The sequence below is a fragment of the Anomaloglossus baeobatrachus genome, chromosome 2, assembly GCF_048569485.1.
Source record: "Anomaloglossus baeobatrachus isolate aAnoBae1 chromosome 2, aAnoBae1.hap1, whole genome shotgun sequence".
Classification (NCBI taxonomy): domain Eukaryota; kingdom Metazoa; phylum Chordata; class Amphibia; order Anura; family Aromobatidae; genus Anomaloglossus; species Anomaloglossus baeobatrachus.
This window is the reverse complement of record NC_134354.1, coordinates 19,703,004-19,727,394: the sequence shown is the minus strand read 5'-3', so window position 1 is coordinate 19,727,394 and position 24,391 is coordinate 19,703,004. Positions and strand designations below refer to the sequence as shown.

At 45.2% G+C, this 24,391-nt stretch overlaps 1 protein-coding gene across 1 annotated transcript in view; it reads left to right on the top strand.

Annotated features, from left to right (window-relative positions):
- Positions 1 to 24,391, top strand: part of ARHGAP31 (Rho GTPase activating protein 31) — a 176,797-nt gene that overhangs the window by 126,918 nt on the left and 25,488 nt on the right. The window contains exon 4 of the mRNA XM_075334901.1: positions 7,837 to 7,919. Within this exon, the coding sequence (XP_075191016.1) occupies positions 7,837 to 7,919 (83 nt within the window). The remainder of the gene's footprint in view (positions 1 to 7,836; positions 7,920 to 24,391) is intronic.

Genomic DNA, 24,391 nt, shown 5'->3' with positions numbered 1-24,391 from the left:
TATAAGCAATGCATAATAAATAAATTACATCACACTTCACTTATCACATCATCACATCACACAGCATTACAAAAGATGCTACACATTCCTTACACAGCAACACAATATAATGATGTGATTGGCGTCTTCAGGGCCCTGGAACGCGACCTCCATTGTCCACCGCTCTTACACCTTCATACTGCAGATCTATGAATTCCAATATTGATGTTCTCTGGTAAATATAAAACTCTTAAGAGGCCACGAGCATCACTTGTGCAGAGCAGGAATCCCAGCAATGTCTATTATTACCGCAAAAGTCAGTGGCTTTAGTAAGAATCCAATAAAGGACGAGACCTTGAAATTCCAAGTGGTGAAAGTGCGATGTTCAGGCTCTAATTAAAGACCTGCGGCAGCCGTGGTCTTATCGAGGAGCGCGCGTACGCTCAAAAAGACTGCAAGTGTTCGGCCTCCAGTCCACTATTTGTACTCTGCCTCGATCCCAGCGTTGCTCAGATGCTTATAAAGATGTTCCAGAAAGGAATGCACTTTACAACAATTATCTTTCTTATCCACTACGTCCCCTGCCCACGTAAATTTATTGCTAAGACTAAGAAAAAAAAAGTTGGCATAAAAATAAAAACTTAATAAATCAAAGAAATAAAAAATAGGAAAATTAAAAATCAAATTACTAAAAGTTAATATTAGGACTAGTGATGAGCGGGCACTACCATGCTCAGGTGCTCAGTACTGCTAACTAGTGATGAGCGGGCACTACCATGCTCGGGTGCTCAGTACTGGTAACTAGTGATGAGCGGGCACTACCATGCTCAGGTGCTCAGTACTGCTAACTAGTGATGAGCGGGCACTACCATGCTCGGGTGCTCAGTACTGGTAACTAGTGATGAGCGGGCACTACCATGCTCGGGTGCTCAGTACTGGTAACTAGTGATGAGCGGGCACTACCATGCTCGGGTGCTCTGTACTCGTAACTAGTGATGAGCGGGCACTACCATGCTCGGGTGTTCAGTACTGGTAACTAGTGATGAGCGGGCACTACCATGCTCGGGTGCTCAGTACTGGTAACTAGTGATGAGCGGGCACTACCATGCTCGGGTGCTCAGTACTCGTAACTAGTGATGAGCGGGCACTACCATGCTCGGGGTGCTCAGTACTGGTAACTAGTGATGAGCGGGCACTACCATGCTCGGGTGCTCTGTACTCGTAACTAGTGATGAGCGGGCACTACCATGCTCGGGTGCTCAGTACTGGTAACTAGTGATGAGCGGGCACTACCATGCTCGGGTGCTCAGTACTGGTAACTAGTGATGAGTGGGCACTACCATGCTCGGGTGCTCAGTACTCGTAACTAGTGATGAGCGGGCACTACCATGCTCGCGTGCTCAGTACTGGTAACTAGTGATGAGCGGGCACTACCATGCTCGGGTGCTCTGTACTGGTAACTAGTGATGAGCGGGCACTACCATGCTCAGGTGCTCAGTACTGGTAACTAGTGAGGAGCGGGCACTACCATGCTCAGGTGCTCAGTACTGGTAACTAGTGATGAGCGGGCACTACCATGCTCAGGTGCTCAGTACTGGTAACTAGTGATGAGTGGGCACTACCATGCTCAGGTGCTCAGTACTGGTAACTAGTGATGAGCGGGCACTACCATGCTCGCGTGCTCAGTACTGGTAACTAGTGATGAGCGGGCACTACCATGCTCGCGTGCTCAGTACTGGTAACTAGTGATGAGCGGGCACTACCATGCTCGCGTGCTCAGTACTCGTAACTAGTGATGAGCGGGCACTACCATGCTCGGGGTGCTCAGTACTCGTAACTAGTGATGAGCGGGCACTACCATGCTCGGGTGCTCAGTACTGGTAACTAGTGATGAGCGGGCACTACCATGCTCGGGTGCTCAGTACTGGTAACTAGTGATGAGCGGGCACTACCATGCTCGGTGTGCTCAGTACTCGTAACTAGTGATGAGCGGGCACTACCATGCTCGGGTGCTCAGTACTGGTAACTAGTGATGAGCGGGCACTACCATGCTCGGGTGCTCTGTACTCGTAACTAGTGATGAGCGGGCACTACCATGCTCGGGTGCTCAGTACTGGTAACTAGTGATGAGCGGGCACTACCATGCTCGGGTGCTCAGTACTGGTAACTAGTGATGAGCGGGCACTACCATGCTCGGGTGCTCAGTACTCGTAACTAGTGATGAGCGGGCACTACCATGCTCGCGTGCTCAGTACTGGTAACTAGTGATGAGCGGGCACTACCATGCTCGGGTGCTCTGTACTGGTAACTAGTGATGAGCGGGCACTACCATGCTCAGGTGCTCAGTACTGGTAACTAGTGAGGAGCGGGCACTACCATGCTCAGGTGCTCAGTACTGGTAACTAGTGATGAGCGGGCACTACCATGCTCAGGTGCTCAGTACTGGTAACTAGTGATGAGTGGGCACTACCATGCTCAGGTGCTCAGTACTGGTAACTAGTGATGAGCGGGCACTACCATGCTCGCGTGCTCAGTACTGGTAACTAGTGATGAGCGGGCACTACCATGCTCGCGTGCTCAGTACTGGTAACTAGTGATGAGCGGGCACTACCATGCTCGCGTGCTCAGTACTGGTAACTAGTGATGAGCGGGCACTACCATGCTCAGGTGCTCAGTACTCGTAACTAGTGATGAGCGGGCACTACCATGCTCGGGTGCTCAGTACTGGTAACTAGTGATGAGCGGGCACTACCATGCTCGGGTGCTCAGTACTGGTAACTAGTGATGAGCGGGCACTACCATGCTCAGGTGCTCAGTACTGGTAACTAGTGATGAGCGGGCATTACCATGCTCGGGTGCTCAGTACTGGTAACTAGTGATGAGCGGGCACTACCATGCTCGGGTGCTCAGTAGTAACTAGTGATGAGTGAGCACTAATATGCTCGGTACTCGTACCTATTTATCCTGTACTGATCATGAGTTACATCCTGTATTATACTCCAGAGCTGAACTCACTATTCTGCTGGTGCAGTCACTGTGCACAGACATTACTTACCCTGTACTCCAGAGCTGCATTCATAATTCTGCAGGCTTTAGACTTCTCTCAGCATTGTCTGCTAGTTCAGTATATACATAGATCTTGCTCTGGTGATTGGCATAATGTTTTATACATAGTTTTGTGTTATGTCAGCTCCGTGTCTTGTCCCTGAGGTTCAGATTCAGCTCTGTAATAAATGGTTTGGGATTTGATGGCAGAGTGCAGTGTAAATCCATAGGGAGTCTCCGGCCGGTTCATGCCCGGAGCCTGTTGGGATTGGTGTCATGTCCCATCAAGTGTTCTCTGCTTCTCTGGACGATGGGCTGGAAAAATGCTCCTGTGCTCCCAGCACTGAGGCACGAATGTCCAGACCCCAGCAGCTGCCGAGCCGGGACATCCCCTCATACACCATCACTCATACACCATCACTCACATTCCAGTCTCTGAATGAAGGACATCGCTAGAAATGACGGCAAGTGCAAGATAAATATTTAAGGGCCACTAAACCGCAACACTCAAAATACCTGTGCGGCTGCTACAGAGTAACGTATAAAGGAGACATTCCAGCCCCAGCCGCAGTGCCACAATACTGTGCTCATCATTACTAAGATTGTATGTACGCAAAATATTTACTACAATACTGCCCCCTATGTACAAGAATATAACTACTATAATACTGCCCCCTATGTACAAGAATATAACTACTATAATACTGCCCCTATGCACAAGAATATAACTACTATAATACTGCCCCCTATGTACAAGAATATACCTACTATAATACTGCCCCTATGTACAAGAATATAACTACTATAATACTGCTCCTATGTACAAGAATATAACTACTATAATACTGTCCTCTATGTACAAGAATATAACTACTATAATACTGCTCCTATGTACAAGAATATAACTACTATAATACTGCCCCTATATACAAGAATATAGCTACTATAATACTGCTCCTATGTACAAGAATATAACTACTATAATACTGCCCCTATATACAAGAATATACCTACTATAATACTGCCCCTATGTACAAGAATATAACTACTATAATACTGCCCCTATGTACAAGAATATAACTACTATAATACTGCTCCTATGTACAAGAATATAACTACTATAATACTGCCTCTATGTACAAGAATATACCTACTATAATACTGCCCCTATGTACAAGAATATACCTACTATAATACTGCCCCTATGTACAAGAATATAACTACTATAATACTGCCCCTATGTACAAGAATATAACTACTATAATACTGCCCCTATGTACAAGAATATAACTACTATAATACTGCCCCTATGTACAAGAATATACCTACTATAATACTGCCCCTATGTACAAGAATATAACCACTATAATACTGCCCCCTATGTACAAGAATATAACTACTATAATACTGCCCCCTATGTACAAGAATATAACCACTATAATACTGCCCCCTATCTAGAAGAATATAACTACTATAATACTGTCCCTATGTACAAGAATATAACTACTATAATACTGCCCCTATGTACAAGAATATAACTACTTTAATACTGCCCCCTATCTAGAAGAATATAACTACTATAATACTGCCCCTATGTACAAGAATATAACTACTATAATACTGTCCCTATGTACAAGAATATAACTACTATAATACTGCCCCTATGTACAAGAATATAACCACTATAATACTGCCCCCTATCTAGAAGAATATAACTACTATAATACTGTCCCTATGTACAAGAATATAACTACTATAATACTGTCCCTATGTACAAGAATATAACTACTATAATACTGTCCCTATGTACAAGAATATAACTACTATAATACTGTCCCTATGTACAAGAATATAACTACTATAATACTGCCCCCTATGTACAAGAATATATCTACTATAATACTGCCCCTATGTACAAGAATATAACTACTATAATACTGTCCCTATGTACAAGAATATAACTACTATAATACTGCCCCTATGTACAAGAATATAACTACTTTAATACTGACCCCTATCTAGAAGAATATAACTACTATAATACTGCCCCTATGTACAAGAATATAACTCCTTTAATACTGTCCCTATGTACAAGAATATAACTACTTTAATACTGCCCCCTATCTAGAAGAATATAACTACTATAATACCGCCCCCTATGTACAAGAATATAACTACTATAATACTGCCCCTATGTACAAGAATATATCTACTACAATACTGCCCCTATGTACAAGAATATAACTACTATAATACTGTCCCTATGTACAAGAATATAACTACTATAATACTGCCCCTATGTACAAGAATATAACCACTATAATACTGCCCCCTATGTACAAGAATATAACCACTATAATACTGCCACCTATCTAGAAGAATATAACTACTATAATACTGTCCCTATGTACAAGAATATAACTACTATAATACTGTCCCTATGTACAAGAATATAACTACTATAATACTGCTCCTATGTACAAGAATATAACTACTATAATACTGCCCCTATGTACAAGAATATAACTACTATAATACTGCCCCCTATGTACAAGAATATAACTACTTTAATACTGCCCCCTATCTAGAAGAATATAACTACTATAATACTGCCCCTATGTACAAGAATATAACTACTATAATACTGTCCCTATGTACAAGAATATAACTACTATAATACTGCCCCTATGTACAAGAATATAACCACTATAATACTGCCCCCTATCTAGAAGAATATAACTACTATAATACTGTCCCTATGTACAAGAATATAACTACTATAATACTGTCCCTATGTACAAGAATATAACTACTATAATACTGTCCCTATGTACAAGAATATAACTACTATAATACTGTCCCTATGTACAAGAATATAACTACTATAATACTGCCCCCTATGTACAAGAATATATCTACTATAATACTGCCCCTATGTACAAGAATATAACTACTATAATACTGTCCCTATGTACAAGAATATAACTACTATAATACTGCCCCTATGTACAAGAATATAACTACTTTAATACTGACCCCTATCTAGAAGAATATAACTACTATAATACTGCCCCTATGTACAAGAATATAACTCCTTTAATACTGTCCCTATGTACAAGAATATAACTACTTTAATACTGCCCCCTATCTAGAAGAATATAACTACTATAATACCGCCCCCTATGTACAAGAATATAACTACTATAATACTGCCCCTATGTACAAGAATATATCTACTACAATACTGCCCCTATGTACAAGAATATAACTACTATAATACTGTCCCTATGTACAAGAATATAACTACTATAATACTGCCCCTATGTACAAGAATATAACCACTATAATACTGCCCCCTATGTACAAGAATATAACCACTATAATACTGCCACCTATCTAGAAGAATATAACTACTATAATACTGTCCCTATGTACAAGAATATAACTACTATAATACTGTCCCTATGTACAAGAATATAACTACTATAATACTGTCCCTATGTACAAGAATATAACTACTATAATACTGCTCCTATGTACAAGAATATAACTACTATAATACTGCCCCCTATATACAAGAATATAACTACTATAATACTGCCCCCTATGTACAATAATATAACTACTATAATACTGCTCCTATGTACAAGAATATAACTACTATAATACTGCCCCCTATGTACAATAATATAACTACTATAATACTGCTCCTATGTACAAGAATATAACTACTATAATACTGCCCCCTATATAGAAGAATATAACTACTATAATACAGCTCCTATGTTCAAGAATATAACTACTATAATACTGCCCCTATGTACAAGAATATAACTACTATAATACTGCCCCCTATGTACAAGAATATAACTACTATAATACTGCCCCCTATGTACAATAATATAACTACTATAATACTGCTCCTATGTACAAGAATATAACTACTATAATACTGCCCCCTATGTACAAGAATATATCTACTATAATACTGCCCCTATGTACAAGAATATAACTACTATAATACTGTCCCTATGTACAAGAATATAACTACTATAATACTGCTCCTATGTACAAGAATATAACTACTATAATACTGCCCCCTATATAGAAGAATATAACTACTATAATACAGCTCCTATGTTCAAGAATATAACTACTATAATACTGCTCCTATGTACAAGAATATAACTACTATAATACTGCCCCTATGTACAAGAATATAACTACTATAATACTGCCCCCTATGTACAAGAATATAACTACTATAATACTGCCCCCTATGTACAATAATATAACTACTATAATACTGCTCCTATGTACAAGAATATAACTACTATAATACTGCTCCTATATACAAGAATATAACTACTATAATACTGCTCCTATGTACAATAATATAACTACTATAATACTGCCCCTATGTACAAGAATATAACTACTATAATACTGCCCCTATGTACAAGAATATAACTACTATAATACTGCCCCTATGTACAAGAATATAACTACTATAATACTGTCCCTATGATCAAGAATATAACTACTATAATACTGCCCCTATGTACAAGAATATAGCTACTATAATACTGCCCCTATATAGAAGAATATAACTACTATAATACTGCCCCCTATGTACAAGAATATAACTACTATAATACTGCCCCTATGTACATGAATATAACTGCTACAATACTGCTCTTATATGGAAGGATATAGATACTTGTGCTTCATTGATCAATATCATGACCTCAGTAATTGCCGTAGTGTTGTGTTAGTGAGGAATAACGTTTGTCCCGCGTCTTCTCTCCTCAGGACGCTGTCTCGTGCTCGGTGGAGGGAGATCAGTTATCCCAAATACAGAATGTCATCCACGAGTTGCCGCCGTCGCATTACAGGTGAGCAGAGGCCGGAGCTCCTCATTCATCACGCTCAGTTATTGATGCATTGTCTCTTGGAGGTGACATATTCTGAGTCTTTCCTTCTGTGGTGACTATTATACTAGGGTCGGGGATATAAATTGTGGACATGATATAAGATTTCGGTTTTGTGCACGGTTTGGACCCGCTCCTTTGATTCCTTTAATCCTGGCTTTGTTGCCTTCGACCTCTCAGTAGTGATCTATTTGGTGTGTGTTAGACTTGTAATATTGTATCTAGCAGATCCGTGCTATGACAGATGTCCCCGGTCTCACAAATACCCTGCCTGTGACCCAGGACGATTGTCTGCGGCTGTATATGTATCGTAAACAAATGAGAATACAGAATCCGCCTGAGCGTGCCGCTATAATATGTCAGTAATAGTGATATTATCCAGAACACTAACCTCACTGCTAAGCCTGCGGTCACACGGAGTCACGCCGAGTGTCATGGCGGCATCAGACTGTTCACACTACAGATTCTGACACTCCACACTATGGCTTCTCTGGTGTTTCTGAGTTGCTCGGGCCTCAACCAGCTGTGGGCTCATTGATGGTCAGGCTAGCAAGAGCTAACCTCTGCTAGCCTGCTGGTTACCTCTGGGATCACATGTTGTTGGAAACCTATCACATATATGACACGCCCGCACCGGGGCTTGGGGTGACTCGTTACCGGTCCGCGGTTCTGCTCCTCGGACGCCGCGGTGGTGAGGCCAAGTTCTGTGACCCCGGCGTGTCGTTTAATAAATGGGAAGGGGATGATGACCGTCCATTCGTGATGTCACCTGTGATATGTGGCAAGGTAGGTGCCGCCGCTGCGGGATGGGGACCTCTGGGGCAGATGGTGACGCAGCTTGGTTGGTATAGTGGAGAACTCCACAGCTAGAGTTGGGCCCTAGGGTGGATGGGGGTGGTAGTAATAGTCTATGATGGTGGGAGGCGCAGGTAAATAACAGAGCGACACAGGGATGCAGTCTCAAGGTTTTTAATCAATGTAGCAGGTTCCAAGGTAACACAACGTCAGTGACCGCCTATGGAGTGCTGGGGCTTCACTGTGAAGGGCTCCAGCCGGTCCTGGGTAGTTCGGAGGTAGAGTCCGGTGCACCTTTCTTACGTGTCCCTTCCCTGGTCGTCTTCCTGCGCTTGCTTTGCCCTCCTGCTTGGCGCCCTCACACACTGAGCCCTGAGCTGCTGCCCGCGGACTCTTTTGGTTGGCGTGAAGCTCTATCCCTTGGCCCTTTGAGGTCACCTTCCTGTGAATTCATGTGTGGATGTGGCCTCGGTGCTTGCAGTCACCTCAGCCTCTGGTTTTACTAGTGGAGTACATAGGTTCTTCTCCTCTAGCCTAGGGACCAGTCCCCGATTTGCGACCTAGTCCTTCCACCCAAAAGGTTAGATGTGGAACAAGGCCACGGGAGTATGTCGCACTTTCCGTGGTCTCTAGAACCCCTTCTGTCTTGAACCTGGGTCGAGCCGCGCCAGCTCCAGACCACAGGTCTTTCCTCCTCCACTGCTCCTTCACACTCCACAGACACTACTGTGTGTTCCCACTCCTAAGACTCCACCCGACAGCCAGGCTTCGGGTATAACATGCCCTTGCTATGTCTGATGAGGTGTTGCGGAGTGAGAGTGTTGTGTTTTACGTGAACGGTGATGACCTCCTACATACCCAGGATGGAATCCCACACCTCTAGATGAGGTGCAGGACCTCTGTGGCGACTGAAGCCTCAGGGGCGCCACATATACTTCCTGCCTTTTTAAGGTGGTGGAATCTGTCTTCCCATGCCAACTACAGTTTCTTGCTGTATTGGTCTGTGTGCTCTTATGTCCCAGTCCTGCTGGTGATTATATTGCATTATGCTTGTAATTGTTGTGGAGTTCTCACATTGTCTTGTTGTTTTTTCCCTGCTCTTATTTTCCTCTTAACTTTTTATTGTCTTATACCTTTCTGTGAGCGTGCTGTGAGATAGCGTTTTGGTTTCCCCTGCTTGTCTATCTCTGTTGGTGTTATCACACTCCTGTCCCTGGGGTTGGGAGAGGGGGGTGTAAAATCAGGGCTGTTCAGGAGCACGGCTGGGAAGGCGGCTCAGACATCCTCACCTTCAGAGGTAAGTCTGAGATCAGGGATAGCTAAGGTTCTTCTAGCCCGAGGGCCAGTCTAGGAGCCCCTGTCCCTAGCTTTCTCTATAACATCCATGACCCTCTGTTACTGCCTATGTAGAGCACAGCAGTCAAGAAGAGGTTGGTCATCAACTGCTGTGCTCTGCATGGGCAGCAACCATATGTTATACTGTTAGTTCCCGTGGTCGCTGCCTATGCAGAGCCAAGCAGTGTATGACAACCTCATTGCAACTGCTGTGCTCTGCATAGGCAGTGTTGGGTATGCACTCACTTGTGGATAGTGGTGAAGAAAAAGCTGTATACATCCTCAAGTGAGCCGACCAGTATACACCAACACTGGGAATGTAGAGAAGAGACCTGACCAGTCTACACCAACACTGGGAACGTGGAGAAGAGACCTGACGAGTATACACCAACACTGGAAACGTGGAGAAGAGACCTGACCAGTATACACCAACACTGGGAACGTGCAGAAGAGACCTGACCAGTATACACCAACACTGGGAACGTGGAGAAGAGACATGACCAGTATACACCAACACTGGGAACATGGAGAAGAGACCTGACCAGTATACACCAACACTGGGAATATGGAGAAGAGACCTGACCAGTATACACCAACACTGGGAACGGGAAGAAGAGACCTGACCAGTATACACCAACACTGGGAACATGGAGAAGAGATCTGACCAGTACACATCAACACTGAGAACGTGGAGCAGAGGCCCGACCAGTATACACCAACACTGGGAACGTGGAGCAGAGGCCCGACCAGTATACACCAACACTGGGAACGTGGAGAAGAGACCTGACCAGTATACACCAACACTGGGAATGTGGAGAAGAGACCCGACCAGTATACACCAACACTGGGAACGTGGAGAAGAGACCTGACCAGTGTACACCAACACTGGGAACATGGAGAAGAGACCTGACCAGTATAAAGCAACACTGGGAACATGGAGAAGAGACCTGACCAGTATACACCAACACTGGGAACGTGGAGAAGAGACCTGACCAGTATACACCGACACTGGGAACGTGGAGAAGAGACCTGACCAGTATACACCAACACTGGGAACGTGGAGAAGAGACCTGACCAGTATACACCAACACTGGGAACGTGGAGAAGAGACCTGACCAGTATACACCAACACTGGGAACGTGGAGAAGAGACCTGACCAGTATAAACCAACACTGGGAACGTGGAGAAGAGACCTGACCAGTATACACCAACACTGGGAATGTGGAGAATAGACCTGACCAGTATACACCAACACTGGGAACGTGGAGAAGAGACCTGACCAGTATACACCAACAATGGGAACGTGGAGCAGAGGCCCGACCAGTATACACCAACACTGGGAACGTGGAGAAGAGACCTGACCAGTATACACCAATACTGGGAACATGGAGAAGAGACCTGACCAGTATACACCAACACTGGGAACGGGAAGAAGAGACCTGACCAGTATATACCAACACTGGGAACGTGGAGAAGAGACCTGATCAGTATACACCAACACTGGGAACGTGGAGCAGAGGCCCAACCAGTATACACCAACACTGGGAACGTGGAGAAGAGACCTGACCAGTATACACCAATACTGGGAACATGGAGAAGAGACCTGACCAGTATACACCAACACTGGAAACGTGGAGAAGAGACCTGACCAGTATACACCAATACTGGGAACATGGAGAAGAGACCTGACCAGTATACACCAACACTGGGAACGGGAAGAAGAGACCTGACCAGTATATACCAACACTGGGAACGTGGAGAAGAGACCTGACCAGTATACACCAACACTGGGAACGTGGAGCAGAGGCCCGACCAGTATACACCAACACTGGGAACGTGGAGAAGAGACCTGACCAGTATACACCAACACTAGGAACGTGGAGAAGAGACCTGACCAATATACACCAACACTGGGAACGTGGAGAAGAGATCTGACCAGTATACACCAACACTGGGAACGTGGAGAAGAGACCTGACCAGTATACACCAACACTGGGAACGTGGAGAAGAGACCTGACCAGTATACACCAACACTGGGAACATGGAGAAGAGACCTGACCAGTATACACCAACACTGGGAACGTGGAGAAGAGACCTGACCAGAATACACCAACACTGGGAACATGGAGAAGAGACCTGTCCAGTATACACCAACACTGGGAACATGGAGAAGAGACCTGACCAGTATACACCAACACTGGGAACATGGAGAAGAGACCTGACCAGTATACACCAACACTGGGAACGTGGAGAAGAGATCTGACCAGTATACACCAATACTGGGAACATGGAGAAGAGACCTGACCAGTATACACCAACACTGGAAACGTGGAGAAGAGACCTGACCAGTATATACCAACACTGGGAACGTGGAGAAGAGACCTGATCAGTATACACCAACACTGGGAACGTGGAGAAGAGACCTGACCAGTATACACCAACACTGGGAACGTGGAGAAGAGACCTGACCAGTATACACCAACACTGGGAACGTGGAGAAGAGACCTGACCAGTATACACCAACACTGGGAACATGGAGAAGAGACCTGACCAGTATACACCAACACTGGGAATATGGAGAAGAGACCTGACCAGTATACACCAACACTGGGAACGGGAAGAAGAGACCTGACCAGTATACACCAACACTGGGAACATGGAGAAGAGATCTGACCAGTACACATCAACACTGAGAACGTGGAGCAGAGGCCCGACCAGTATACACCAACACTGGGAACGTGGAGCAGAGGCCCGACCAGTATACACCAACACTGGGAACATGGAGAAGAGACCTGACCAGTATACACCAACACTGGGAACGTGGAGAAGAGACCTGACCAGTATACACCAACACTGGGAACGTGGAGAACAGACCTGACCAGTATACACCAACATTGGGAACGTGTAGAAGAGACCTGACCAGTATACACCGACACTGGGAACGTGGAGAAGAGACCTGACCAGTATACACCAACACTGGGAACGTGGAGAACAGACCTGACCAGTATACACCAACATTGGGAACGTGGAGAAGAGACCTGACCAGTATACACCAACACTGGGAACATGGAGAAGAGACCTGGAATCAGATGTTGGTGGAGACATGCTGGAATCTGATCGAGAGCAGAAGGATTAGGGCAGTGGTGAAAGCCAAAGGTAGACTTAATAAAATAATGAGCAAAACAGTAACAATGCAGTGACTGACAAGAATCTACATAACTAATCATATGCTAAATAGCTACAAGTCACATTTACGTATGAGAGAGAGAAGATGATTGTCTATAAAATGAAGGTCGTCTCACGCTCAGAGCTGTCATGGATGGTGAGATATAGAGCCTGAAAGGCAAAAGTGCAAAACATTGTTACCCTTTTGCTTGTCAGTGTAGCAGAATTATTTATGCAGCCTTTTAGAATTTGGACTCTTCTGTATCCGTGCATTGTATGGCGGTATTACTTTATATAATTAAGCAGTAGTTCTCCGGGGGACATTGTTTTGTGCCTGTTTATGCTTTTGATTTGCCGTTTTTTGTGAGAAGCAGCATCTGTCCCAGATGTGACTGTTTACCCGCTCTCCAGTTTATTGCACAACAGACCGCAGGCCGCGGATGACGGCGCGATGCATCCACTTCCACATGACTAAGACGCTCAGTAAATCTGTCAGATTCCTCCTCTATCGTTCTCATCTGACCCCTCCAGTTCCGGGAATTCGTCTCGCAAATTTCTAATTATTTTCAGATTATAAACGACGACTGAGTGGGAAATTAATGGGATAAATGTAAATTCTGGAGAAATCTGCAGTCCCTTATCCACGAGCCATTTCTAGGCACTGACCCCTTTTCTTTCCTTGAAACAGGGTCTTGAGATCGTAGTTGTCAGACGAAATCCTGAGTTTTCCAATAAAAGTGATTTTTGAAGTCGAAGTTCGAACTTTTCCACTATTGAAATAAGATTGTTTATCTGTGGGATATTGATGTAAATGTCATCTAGACCAACGGGATCTCTCTTTTTGCGATTTGCATAGTTAGATTTTCACATTTTCCCGAGGGTAGAGGGAGCTCAAGAGCTGACAGTCTATACACTGAGCTTCATAAATCGCTCTGTATTCAACCTGCTCTTTAGCTCCCCCTAGTGTCAGCTGCAGACACGAGGGGTTTTTGCATGTAATGCTAAGGCTGCGTGTGCATGCTGCGTTTTTGTTGCAGACATTTTCTGCATCTTGTGACAGAAAAACGCACCAAAAAACACATGCATTTTGGGGCATATTTTTTTTGGGTGCATTTATGTGCCATGTTTTTTTTTTTTTTTTTGTTTTTTTTGTGAAATCAATGGCTGTAAGGGCAAAAAAAAACTGTCACAGGTGTGTCACAGGCGACAGACAGTCATGTGGTTTTTGGCCATAGAAGGTCACATCATTTGGCTGCACAGACTGCTCCCTGACTTTCTAATGTTCCTGTAGCTTTCCTGCTGGGTATTCATCTCTTCCCTTTTAGGACCCAGCGGAGCTCTCGTTCTAACCCTGCTGTTGATCATCAGTATTCTCTTGGTGCTTAATTATCCCCATCTTCCCTGGACTGGTGCAGGTGATATTATTCAGTTAAATCAAGCTCTGGTTGCAAGCAGGTGGCTTGTACTCCTCTGTGGTATAATTGCTGAAAGTTTGCTGAACTTCTGCAAACTTCTTTTCCCCCTGTGTGTCCCCCCCTGTGTCTTCCTTTAGTGGTTAGTGGGGTTAATAAAGAGCTCATCCCACCCGTTCCCTATTTAGGGCCCAGCACTAGGGAAACCTAGGGTCAAGTATCCGGTTCGGCGCATAGGTGTGGACCTTATCTAGGGTCGTGAGGGACCCCAGGGACCTAAGGTAGGTTTGGTCAGGGGTCATGATCTGCCCCATTCCCTAGACACAGGGTTTCCCTTCCCTTTTCATTGTTCGCTTGGTTATTCCCCCGTACCTGGCGTGACAAAAATGCACCAACAATTGACATGCTGCTTCTTTTGTCTGCACCCAAAACTGCAAGGAAAAAAAGACGCAACGTGCGCATAGCACTAAAGAGTTCTCATAGACTTTTCTGGGATAAGGTTAGACCTGCAGAATTGGGCAAAAAACTGCACCAAAAAACGCAGAGTGTGCACAAGGCCTATCTATGAAGCTGTTTCGGTCATATTTGCACTAAAAAAAGTGACCTTTTTTTCAGCTTTTAAAAATGTGGGTTTAGTTTTCCTGGAGAGGTGGAAAAATGACTCTGGTGGATTTATTATATTAATGATGGAATTGGCACAGGTTAAAGCAAATCTTTGCCCGATGATTTAAAAATGTTTTGCCTTTACAAAAGCAATATATTTGACAGTTGTTTCTTTCTTAAGAAGTTTGCTGCGGAGCCTCTGTGTGATGCTTCGTCGTTGCACTACGCTTTGGCATCAAATCGCACCGTATGGGAATGGATAACGCTGCTGTGGAGGGTTACGGCGGCGCCATTATCAAGTAACAATGTCGGCAATGTGTCCTGCAGGCTGCAAACTGTTCCCTTTTTTTTAGCTAAAAATGATTTGTGCACTTGGGTTTCGGCACCATTTTTTTCTACAACCTCCCTGTTACGCTTGCTTTTGCTGGCTGCAGAATGAGTCATCTGAGAATGTGTCAGTGAGCTGTCACTGGCAGGTCCTTCTTCTCTGTGATCTGCTCCACCATCCAAGATCTCGCGCAAGTGCCAATATGCCGATCGGTGGCGCATACGCAGATCGAGAGTTCGGTTCTCAGATTTCAGCAGGACCTTGGTGCACATGCGCCACATTCAGGAATGACCGCGCTTGTGTGATATTTTGGGCAGGGAAGAGGTTCACAGAGAAGAGCGACCTGTTGGTCAGGGGGCAGGCAGAGGCTGGAGAGCTGTTAGTGAAGGCCAAACCCCCTGCACTTGTGGCTCATTTGCATGAAAATTCCCCAATAGATTTCTATAAAATGGAGACAAGGACTTCTAAAACAAAAGTGTGAACATCATTGTGAGCACCCCCTGGTGGTGACCGCAGGCAGACAGAAAATCATCATTTAGGTCTGTATGAGCAGTATGCGCCCCTGGTGGCGACTGCAGGCAGACAGAAGTTCATCATTTACATCTGTATGAGTTGTGAGTGCCCCCTGGTGGCGACTGCAGGCAGACAGAAGTTCATCATTTACATCTGTATGAGTTGTGAGTGCCCCCTGGTGGTGACCGCAGGCAGAAAGAAGCTCATCGTTTACATCTGTATGAGCTGAGAGCGCCCCCTGGTGGTGACCGCAGGCAGACAGAAGCTCATCATTTACATCTGTATGAGCTGAGAGCGCCCCCTGGTGGTGACCGCAGGCAGACAGAAGCTCATAATTTACATCTGTATGAGCTGAGAGCGCCCTCTGGTGGTGACCGCAGGCAGACAGAAGCTCATAATTTACGCCTCTAACTTTGTGTAGGATTCGGTCTCTGTATCAGAAAAACTGTAACGCTTTAAAATATATTATAAAATGAATTAACGGGAGAATTTTGGGCCCATTTTAATATAAAAGAAACAAAATAATGAGCACAGACGAAGAAAACTCCAATCGCATCGGCTTCCAAATCTTGGCCACGCCAACGACTGGCACCACCCGTCTTATATAAAACTCCTTCAAGACGGTGAGGTCACTTTCTGTGCCCACAGGGTCTGCAGGAGTTTAGCTTTTCTGACTTGTGCCCGTCTGTCCGCCCCCTCCCCCCCGGGATCCCAGTGAGGGGGGCGCTGGGTGTGTAGAGATGTCGCACGGTCCTCATACGGAGGAGACTGGCTGCTGCAGCACAATCCAGCGAGACGCCGCAGAGCTGCAGCTGCCACATAAATGCTCCCACACAGAAGATCACCGTCAAAATAACAATTACCACCGCCGCGCAGGAAACGCTCGCTTCCTGGTGTCCTAGCAACACAAACAAGCAAAACACAACTTTATATAGAAATGTTATTATTTTAGACAAAACATTCCAAAATATTCGGAGATAGACAGCTGGTGAGACCACGATACCCATCAGACGCCGTCCACGGGGGCCACATGACACTGCGATGGATGACTGCCCAGCAATGTGCCACCTCTGGATCAGATGTCCTACTGGAAAAGGATATAATATACATATACGTGTGTGTGTGTGTGTGTGTGTGTGTGTGTGTGTGTGTGTATGTGTATATATATATATATATATATATATATATATATATATATATATATATATATATATATATATATATATATATATATATATATATATATACAGTGCCTACAAGTAGTATTCAACCCCCTGCAGATTTCGCAGGTTTACACATTCGGAATAACTTGGCATTGTGACATTTGGACTGTAGATCAGCCTGGAAGTGTGAAATGCAGCAAAAAAGAATGTTATTTCTTTTTTTATTTTTTTTAAAATTGTGAAAAGTTTATTCAGAGGGTCATTTATTATTCAACCCCTCAAACCACAAGAATTCTGTTTGGTTCCCCTAAAGTATTAAGAAGTATTTCAGGCACAAAGAACAATGAGCTTCACATGTTTGGATTAATTATCTCTTTTTCCAGCCTTTTCTGACTAATTAAGACCCTCCCCAAACTTGTGAACAGCACTCATACTTGGTCAACATGGGAAAGACAAAGGAGCATTCCAAGGCCATCAGAGACAAGATCGTGGAGGGTCACAAGGCTGGCAAGGGGTACAAAACCCTTTCCAAGGAGTTGGGCCTACCTGTCTCCACTGTTGGGAGCATCATCCGGAAGTGGAAGGCTTATGGAACTACTGTTAGCCTTCCACGGCCTGGACAGCCTTTGAAAGTTTCCACCCGTGCCGAGGCCAGGCTTGTCTGAAGAGTCAAGGCTAACCCAAGGACAACAAGGAAGGAGCTCCGGGAAGATCTCATGGCAGTGGGGACATTGGTTTCAGTCAATACCATAAGTAACGTACTCCACCGCAATGGTCTCCGTTCCAGACAAGCCCGTAAGGTACCTTTACTTTCAAAGCGTCATGTCAAGACTCGTCTACAGTTTGCTCATGATCACTTGGAGGACTCTGAGACAGACTGGTTCAAGGTTCTCTGGTCTGATGAGACCAAGATCGAGATCTTTGATGCCAACCACACACGTGACGTTTGGAGACTGGATGGCACTGCATACGACCCTAAGAATACCATCCCTACAGTCAAGCATGGTGGTGGCAGCATCATGCTGTGGGGCTGTTTCTCAGCCAAGGGGCCTGGCCATCTGGTCCGCATCCATGGGAAGATGGATAGCACGGCCTACCTGGAGATTTTGGTCAAGAACCTCCACTCCTCCATCAAGGATCTTAAGATGGGTCGTCATTTCATCTTCCAACAAGACAACGACCCAAAGCACACAGCCAAGAAAACCAAGGCCTGGTTCAAGAGGGAAAAAATCAAGATGTTGCAGTGGCCTAGTCAGTCTCCTGACCTTAACCCAATTGAAAACTTGTGGAAGGAGCTCAAGATTAAAGTCCATATGAGACACCCAAAGAACCTAGATAACTTGGAGAAGATCTGCATGGAGGAGTGGGCCAAGATAACTCCAGAGACCTGTGCCGGCCTGATCAGGTCTTATAAAAGACGATTATTAGCTGTAATTGCAAACAAGGGTTATTCCACAAAATATTAAACCTAGGGGTTGAATAATAATTGACCCACACTTTTATGTTGAAAATTTATTAAAATTTAACTGAGCAACAAAACTTGTTGGTTTGTAAGATTTATGCATCTGTTAATAAATCCTGCTCTTGTTTGAAGTTTGCAGGCTCTAACTTATTTGCATCTTATCAAACCTGCTAAATCTGCAGGGGGTTGAATACTACTTGTAGGCACTGTATATATATTACACACACATACATATACATATATACATACATATACACACACACTCGTTGAAAGGGATTGTACACATATGTATGTATGTGTACAATCCCTTTCAACGAGTGTGTGTATATGTATGTATATGTGTGTGTATATATATATATGAATGTATATATATGTGTATGTATGTGTGTATATATATATATATGTATGTATGTATATATATGTGTATGTATGTGTATATATATATAATATATATATATAATTATATATTATTATAATATAATAATATAATCATTGGATTACAGCTTTATCCACCAGTTCCATTGCCCCCAGTGTATCACATCCAGCACTACTGCCCCCCAGCTGTACATCACCAAGCACAATGCCGAGCCGTACATCACCAAGCACAATGCCGAGCCGTACATCACCAAGCACAATGCCGAGCCGTACATCACCAAGCGCAATGCCGAGCCGTACATCACCAAGCGCAATGCCGAGCCGTACATCACCAAGCGCAATGCCGAGCCGTACATCGCCAAGCGCAATGCCGAGCCGTACATCGCCAAGCGCAATGCCGAGCCGTACATCGCCAAGCGCAATGCCGAGCCGTACATCGCCAAGCGCAATGCCGAGCCGTACATCACCAAGCGCAATGCCGAGCCGTACATCGCCAAGCGCAATGCCGAGCCGTACATCACCAAGCGCAATGCCGAGCCGTACATCGCCAAGCGCAATGCCGAGCCGTACATCACCAAGCGCAATGCCGAGCCGTACATCACCAAGCGCAATGCCGAGCCGTACATCACCAAGCGCAATGCCGAGCCGTACATCACCAAGCGCAATGCCGAGCCGTACATCACCAAGCGCAATGCCGAGCCGTACATCGCCAAGCACAATGCCGAGCCGTACATCACCAAGCACAATGCCGAGCCGTACATCACCAAGCACAATGCCGAGCCATACATCACCAAGCACAATGCCGAGCCGTACATCACCAAACACAATGCCGAGCCGTACATCACCAAGCACAATGCTGAGCCGTACATCACCAAGCACAATGCTGAGCCGTACATCACCAAGCACAATGCCGAGCCGTACATCACCCAGCACAATGCTGAGCCGTACATCACCAAGCACAATGCTGAGATGTACATCCTTAAGGCTCAGTCTCTGCACAAGGATGAATAAAGCTCCGTTTTTCTTGCTTTTCAGGGACTGGGCAGGAGGAGCTTCGTATCTGATGTAATGATGTGATACATTCCCGCACTTGTCTCGGACAGCGGAGATTGGTTGCATTGTTACATTCTCTGCATTGTTATAGTGTAACATTGTGACATCAGCTGATGTATGGTGCTGTGTTGTAGCCCGCCTGCACCTTATATAGCGCTCCTGCCATAGGGGGCTTCATCCTTCCCATACTGTAATCCCCCCAGGAGGAATTCCAGGTATCTGTTACTATTAGGATAAATATTTACGCATCAGTTTATTATCGGCTCTGGATCCAGAAGCCGCAGACGTGACGTCCATCATGCCGTGGATGTCACCATGAGGGGCTTTGGTGTATATAATGGCTGATTTACACACCGGGGTGATGGCGGCAGCAGATTTCCCGGTTGTGCAGACCCTACATCTGTGCACGAGAGGCGATAAACTAACTCCAACAGCAGAGGCCGAGCCACGGAGGAGCGCAGCTAATCCCGCCATCTTAAAGGGAAGGTGTCATCACAAAATCACCTATTGTTTGAAACAAATGATTGTTTTTTTATCACAATGATCATTTTCAGACTCGTACATCCTGTTATTTCAGGAAATTTACATGCACATTAGCAGCAATAGACAGACTCAGTCCTATTGTTTTGTGTTGCAGCATCTAATGAGCGTGTGCAAATAGAAGGGAAGGAGGTGAGCTGTGATATCAACTATTATTAATGGTGCATCCTGTGTTATGTACTGTATATAGAGGTGTGATCAGTGATTGTACAGAATGAGAAGGAGGTGAGCTGTGATATCACCTATTGTGATTGATGGATCCTGTGTTATAAACTGTATATAGAGGTATTATCAGTCATTGTGCAGAAGGAGGTGAGCTGTGATATCACCTATTGTAAATGGTAGAATCTTTATCTACTGTATATAGAGGTGTTATCAGCTATTGTACAGGGGGAGGAGGTGAGCTGTGACATCACCTATTGTGAATGGTGGATCCTGTGTTCTCTACTGTATATAGGGGTGGTATCAGTCATTGTGCATGACGAGGAGGAGGTGAGCTGTGACATCCCTTTTGTCAATGGTGGTTCCTGTGTTATCTCCTGAATATAGAGGTGTTATCTGTCTTCAAACAGGAGGAGGAAGAGGTGAGCTGCGACTTCATCTATTTTAAATGTTGGATTCTGTGTTGTCTACTGTATATAGAGGTGTCATTCATTGTACAGGAGGAAGACGTGAGCTGTGACACCATCTATTTTTGTGTTGTCTACTGTATATAGAGTTGTTATCAGTCATTGTACAAAAGGAGGAGGAGGTGAGCTGCGACATCTATTTTAAATGTTGGATTTTGTGTTGTCTACTGTATATAGAGGTATTATCAGTCATTGTATAGGAGGAGGAAGTGAGCTGTCACATCACCTATTGTGAATGGTGGTTCTTGTGTTATCTACTGTATATAAAGGTGTTATCAGTCTTCAAACAGGAGGAGGAAGAGGTGAGCTGCGACTTCATCTATTTTAAATGTTGGATTCTGTGTTGTCGACTGTATATAGAGGTGTCATTCATTGTAGAGGAGGAGGAAGTGAGCTGTGACATCACCTATTGTGAATGGTGGATCCTGTGTTATCTACTGTATATAGAGTTGTTATCAGTCATTGTACAAAAGGAGGAGGAGGTGAGCTGCGACATCTATTTTAAATGTTGGATTTTGTGTTGTCTACTGTATATAGAGGTATTATCAGTCATTGTATAGGAGGAGGAGGTGAGCTGTCACATCACCTATTGTGAATGGTGGTTCTTGTGTTATCTACTGTATATAGAGGTGTTATCAGTCTTTATACAGGAGGAGGAAGAGGTGAGCTGCGACTTCATGTATTTTAAATGTTGGATTCTGTGTTGTCTACTGTATATAGAGGTGTCATTCATTGTACAGGAGGAGGAGGTGAGCTGTGACATCACCTATTGTGAATGGTGGATCCTGTGTTATGTACTGTATATAGAGGTGTTATCAGTCTTTATACAGGAGGAGGAAGAGGTGAGCTGCGACTTCATCTATTTTAAATGTTGGATTCTGTGTTGTCTACTGTATATAGAGGTGTTACTGTATATAGAGGTGTTACTGTATATAGAGGTGTTACTGTATATAGAGGTGTTATCAGTCCTTGTAATCCTTCATGTCATGATAGTGAGTCTTCTGTAAACACATGAAGTTTGAGTCCAAAATACCTCCAAAGATTATATGGGAAAAAAAATGTCACCTTAAGATAAAGCATTTCTTTCAAGACATGCTACGCCATACTAAAACTATAGCCATGGCCAGCGAGCAGGATAGGATGCACTTTCTGTTTGCACCCCATTCTATTGGTGGTGGTTTTGGAGGTGCAGTAGAGCGATAGGAAGTAATCATCTGACCGCTACCATTGTCAGTTACGTGTTATTGGGCTGCATGTTTTGTCACATGAAGAACAAGATGCTCCTCGCCCAAGTCCTCCTCACTGGCCATCACATCCATTATTTGCCTGTAAGGGTATGGCTGCTGTGTTAAAGGGGTTTTCCGGCTTCTTTTGACTTTTTTTTTATTATTCCCCTATTGGGCTACATTGGGGCAGGTAAGTAGATAGAGACCACTTACCTGCCCTGCTGTCAGCCCCTCTCCCCCGGCTCAGAGTGGTCATGTGACCGCTCCTGCCGCGATTTTGCTGCTTCCGGTCATTTCATGTCAACATGGGCAGGGCCATGTTGACATGCAAATCTGGAACAGCATGTTACCGCCCTGCTGGGCGGGTACAGTGCGATGAGCCCCGCCCCCCTTCCCTGCATCCTCCCACACATTCCCCCGCACCCCTTAGGCTAGTTTCACACTTGCGTTGGACGGGATCCGTAGCACTGCGTTGTGTGACGCATGTAACGGATGCGTTGCATATAGTGGCACAATGCATGCTACAGATCGTACAAAATAACGCAATCCGTTATAGTTTTTTTTTCCTTGACTTTACACATCTGAGCATGCGCAGTTGTGTAAAGACAGCTGCATTAACGGAATCCGTCAAATGACGCATTCTAACGGAATCCGCCACCATAGGCGTCCATTATAAAAACAACGGACGCCTAACGGATTCCTGCAGGTTGCGTTTTTTTGACACTCCGCCAAGCGCAGAAAAACGTTACATGCTGCGTTCCATCTGCCCGACGCAGCGTCAAAATAACGACGCTGCGTTGTCCAGCGGATGCAACGCAGACACTTGCGTTACAGTGCGTCGTCAATACAAGTCTATGGAGAATAGCGCAGTGCGTTAACGGACTGCGCTATTCTCCATAGTGACGGAATGCGCTGAACGCAAGTGTGAAACTAGCCTTACTCTCCCCACAACCTCCCCCTGCACTGCTGTGGGGTCCGTGACCTGGGGGCGGGGCCTGGCGGCGGCTGCCGTGGTGTCAGCGCCAGCACCGGGCCCCTGCTCAGGATCACACATTCAAATATACCGGCATCACAGATCACAGATGCCGGTACATTTGAAAGCGCTGATGAGAGGGAGCGTAGCGCTGCTTCTCATCACTGCCCCGCTGTCTGTGCTCTCTTCAGCACAGCGGTGACGTCACTACTGTGCTGATATGTCCAGAGCACAGACAGCGTGTGAACGTGCAGGAGCGGCGGGGACCGAGGACGGGTGAGTATGTATTCCTTACATGTGTTCCCTATGGGGTAGGGGGGGTCGGAACAGAGCGCCGTGTGTGCGTGCAGTGTAGAGCCATATGTGTGTGTGTGTGCGGTGCAGAGCCATATATGTGTGTTATGTGCAGACCCATATGTGTGTGTGCGGTGCAGAGCCGTGTCTGTGCGGTGCAGAGCCCTGTGTGTGCGGTGCAGAGCCCGATGTGCGTGTGTGCGGTGCAGAGTCCGATGTGCGTGTGTGCGGTGCAGAGTCCGATGTGCGTGTGTGCGGTGCAGAGCCCGATGTGCGTGTGTGCGGTGCAGAGTCTGATGTGCGTGTGTGCGGTGCAGAGTCCGATGTGTGTGTGTGCGGTGCAGAGTCCGATGTGTGTATGTGCGGTGCAGAGCCATATGTGTGCGTGTGTGCGGTGCAGAGCCATATGTGTGCGTGTGTGCGGTGCAGAGCCATATGTGTGCGTGTGTGCGGTGCAGAGCCATATGTGTGCGTGTGTGCGGTGCAGAGCCATATGTGTGCGTGTGTGCGGTGCAGAGCCATATGTGTGCGTGTGTGCGGTGCAGAGCCATATGTGTGCGTGTGTGCGAT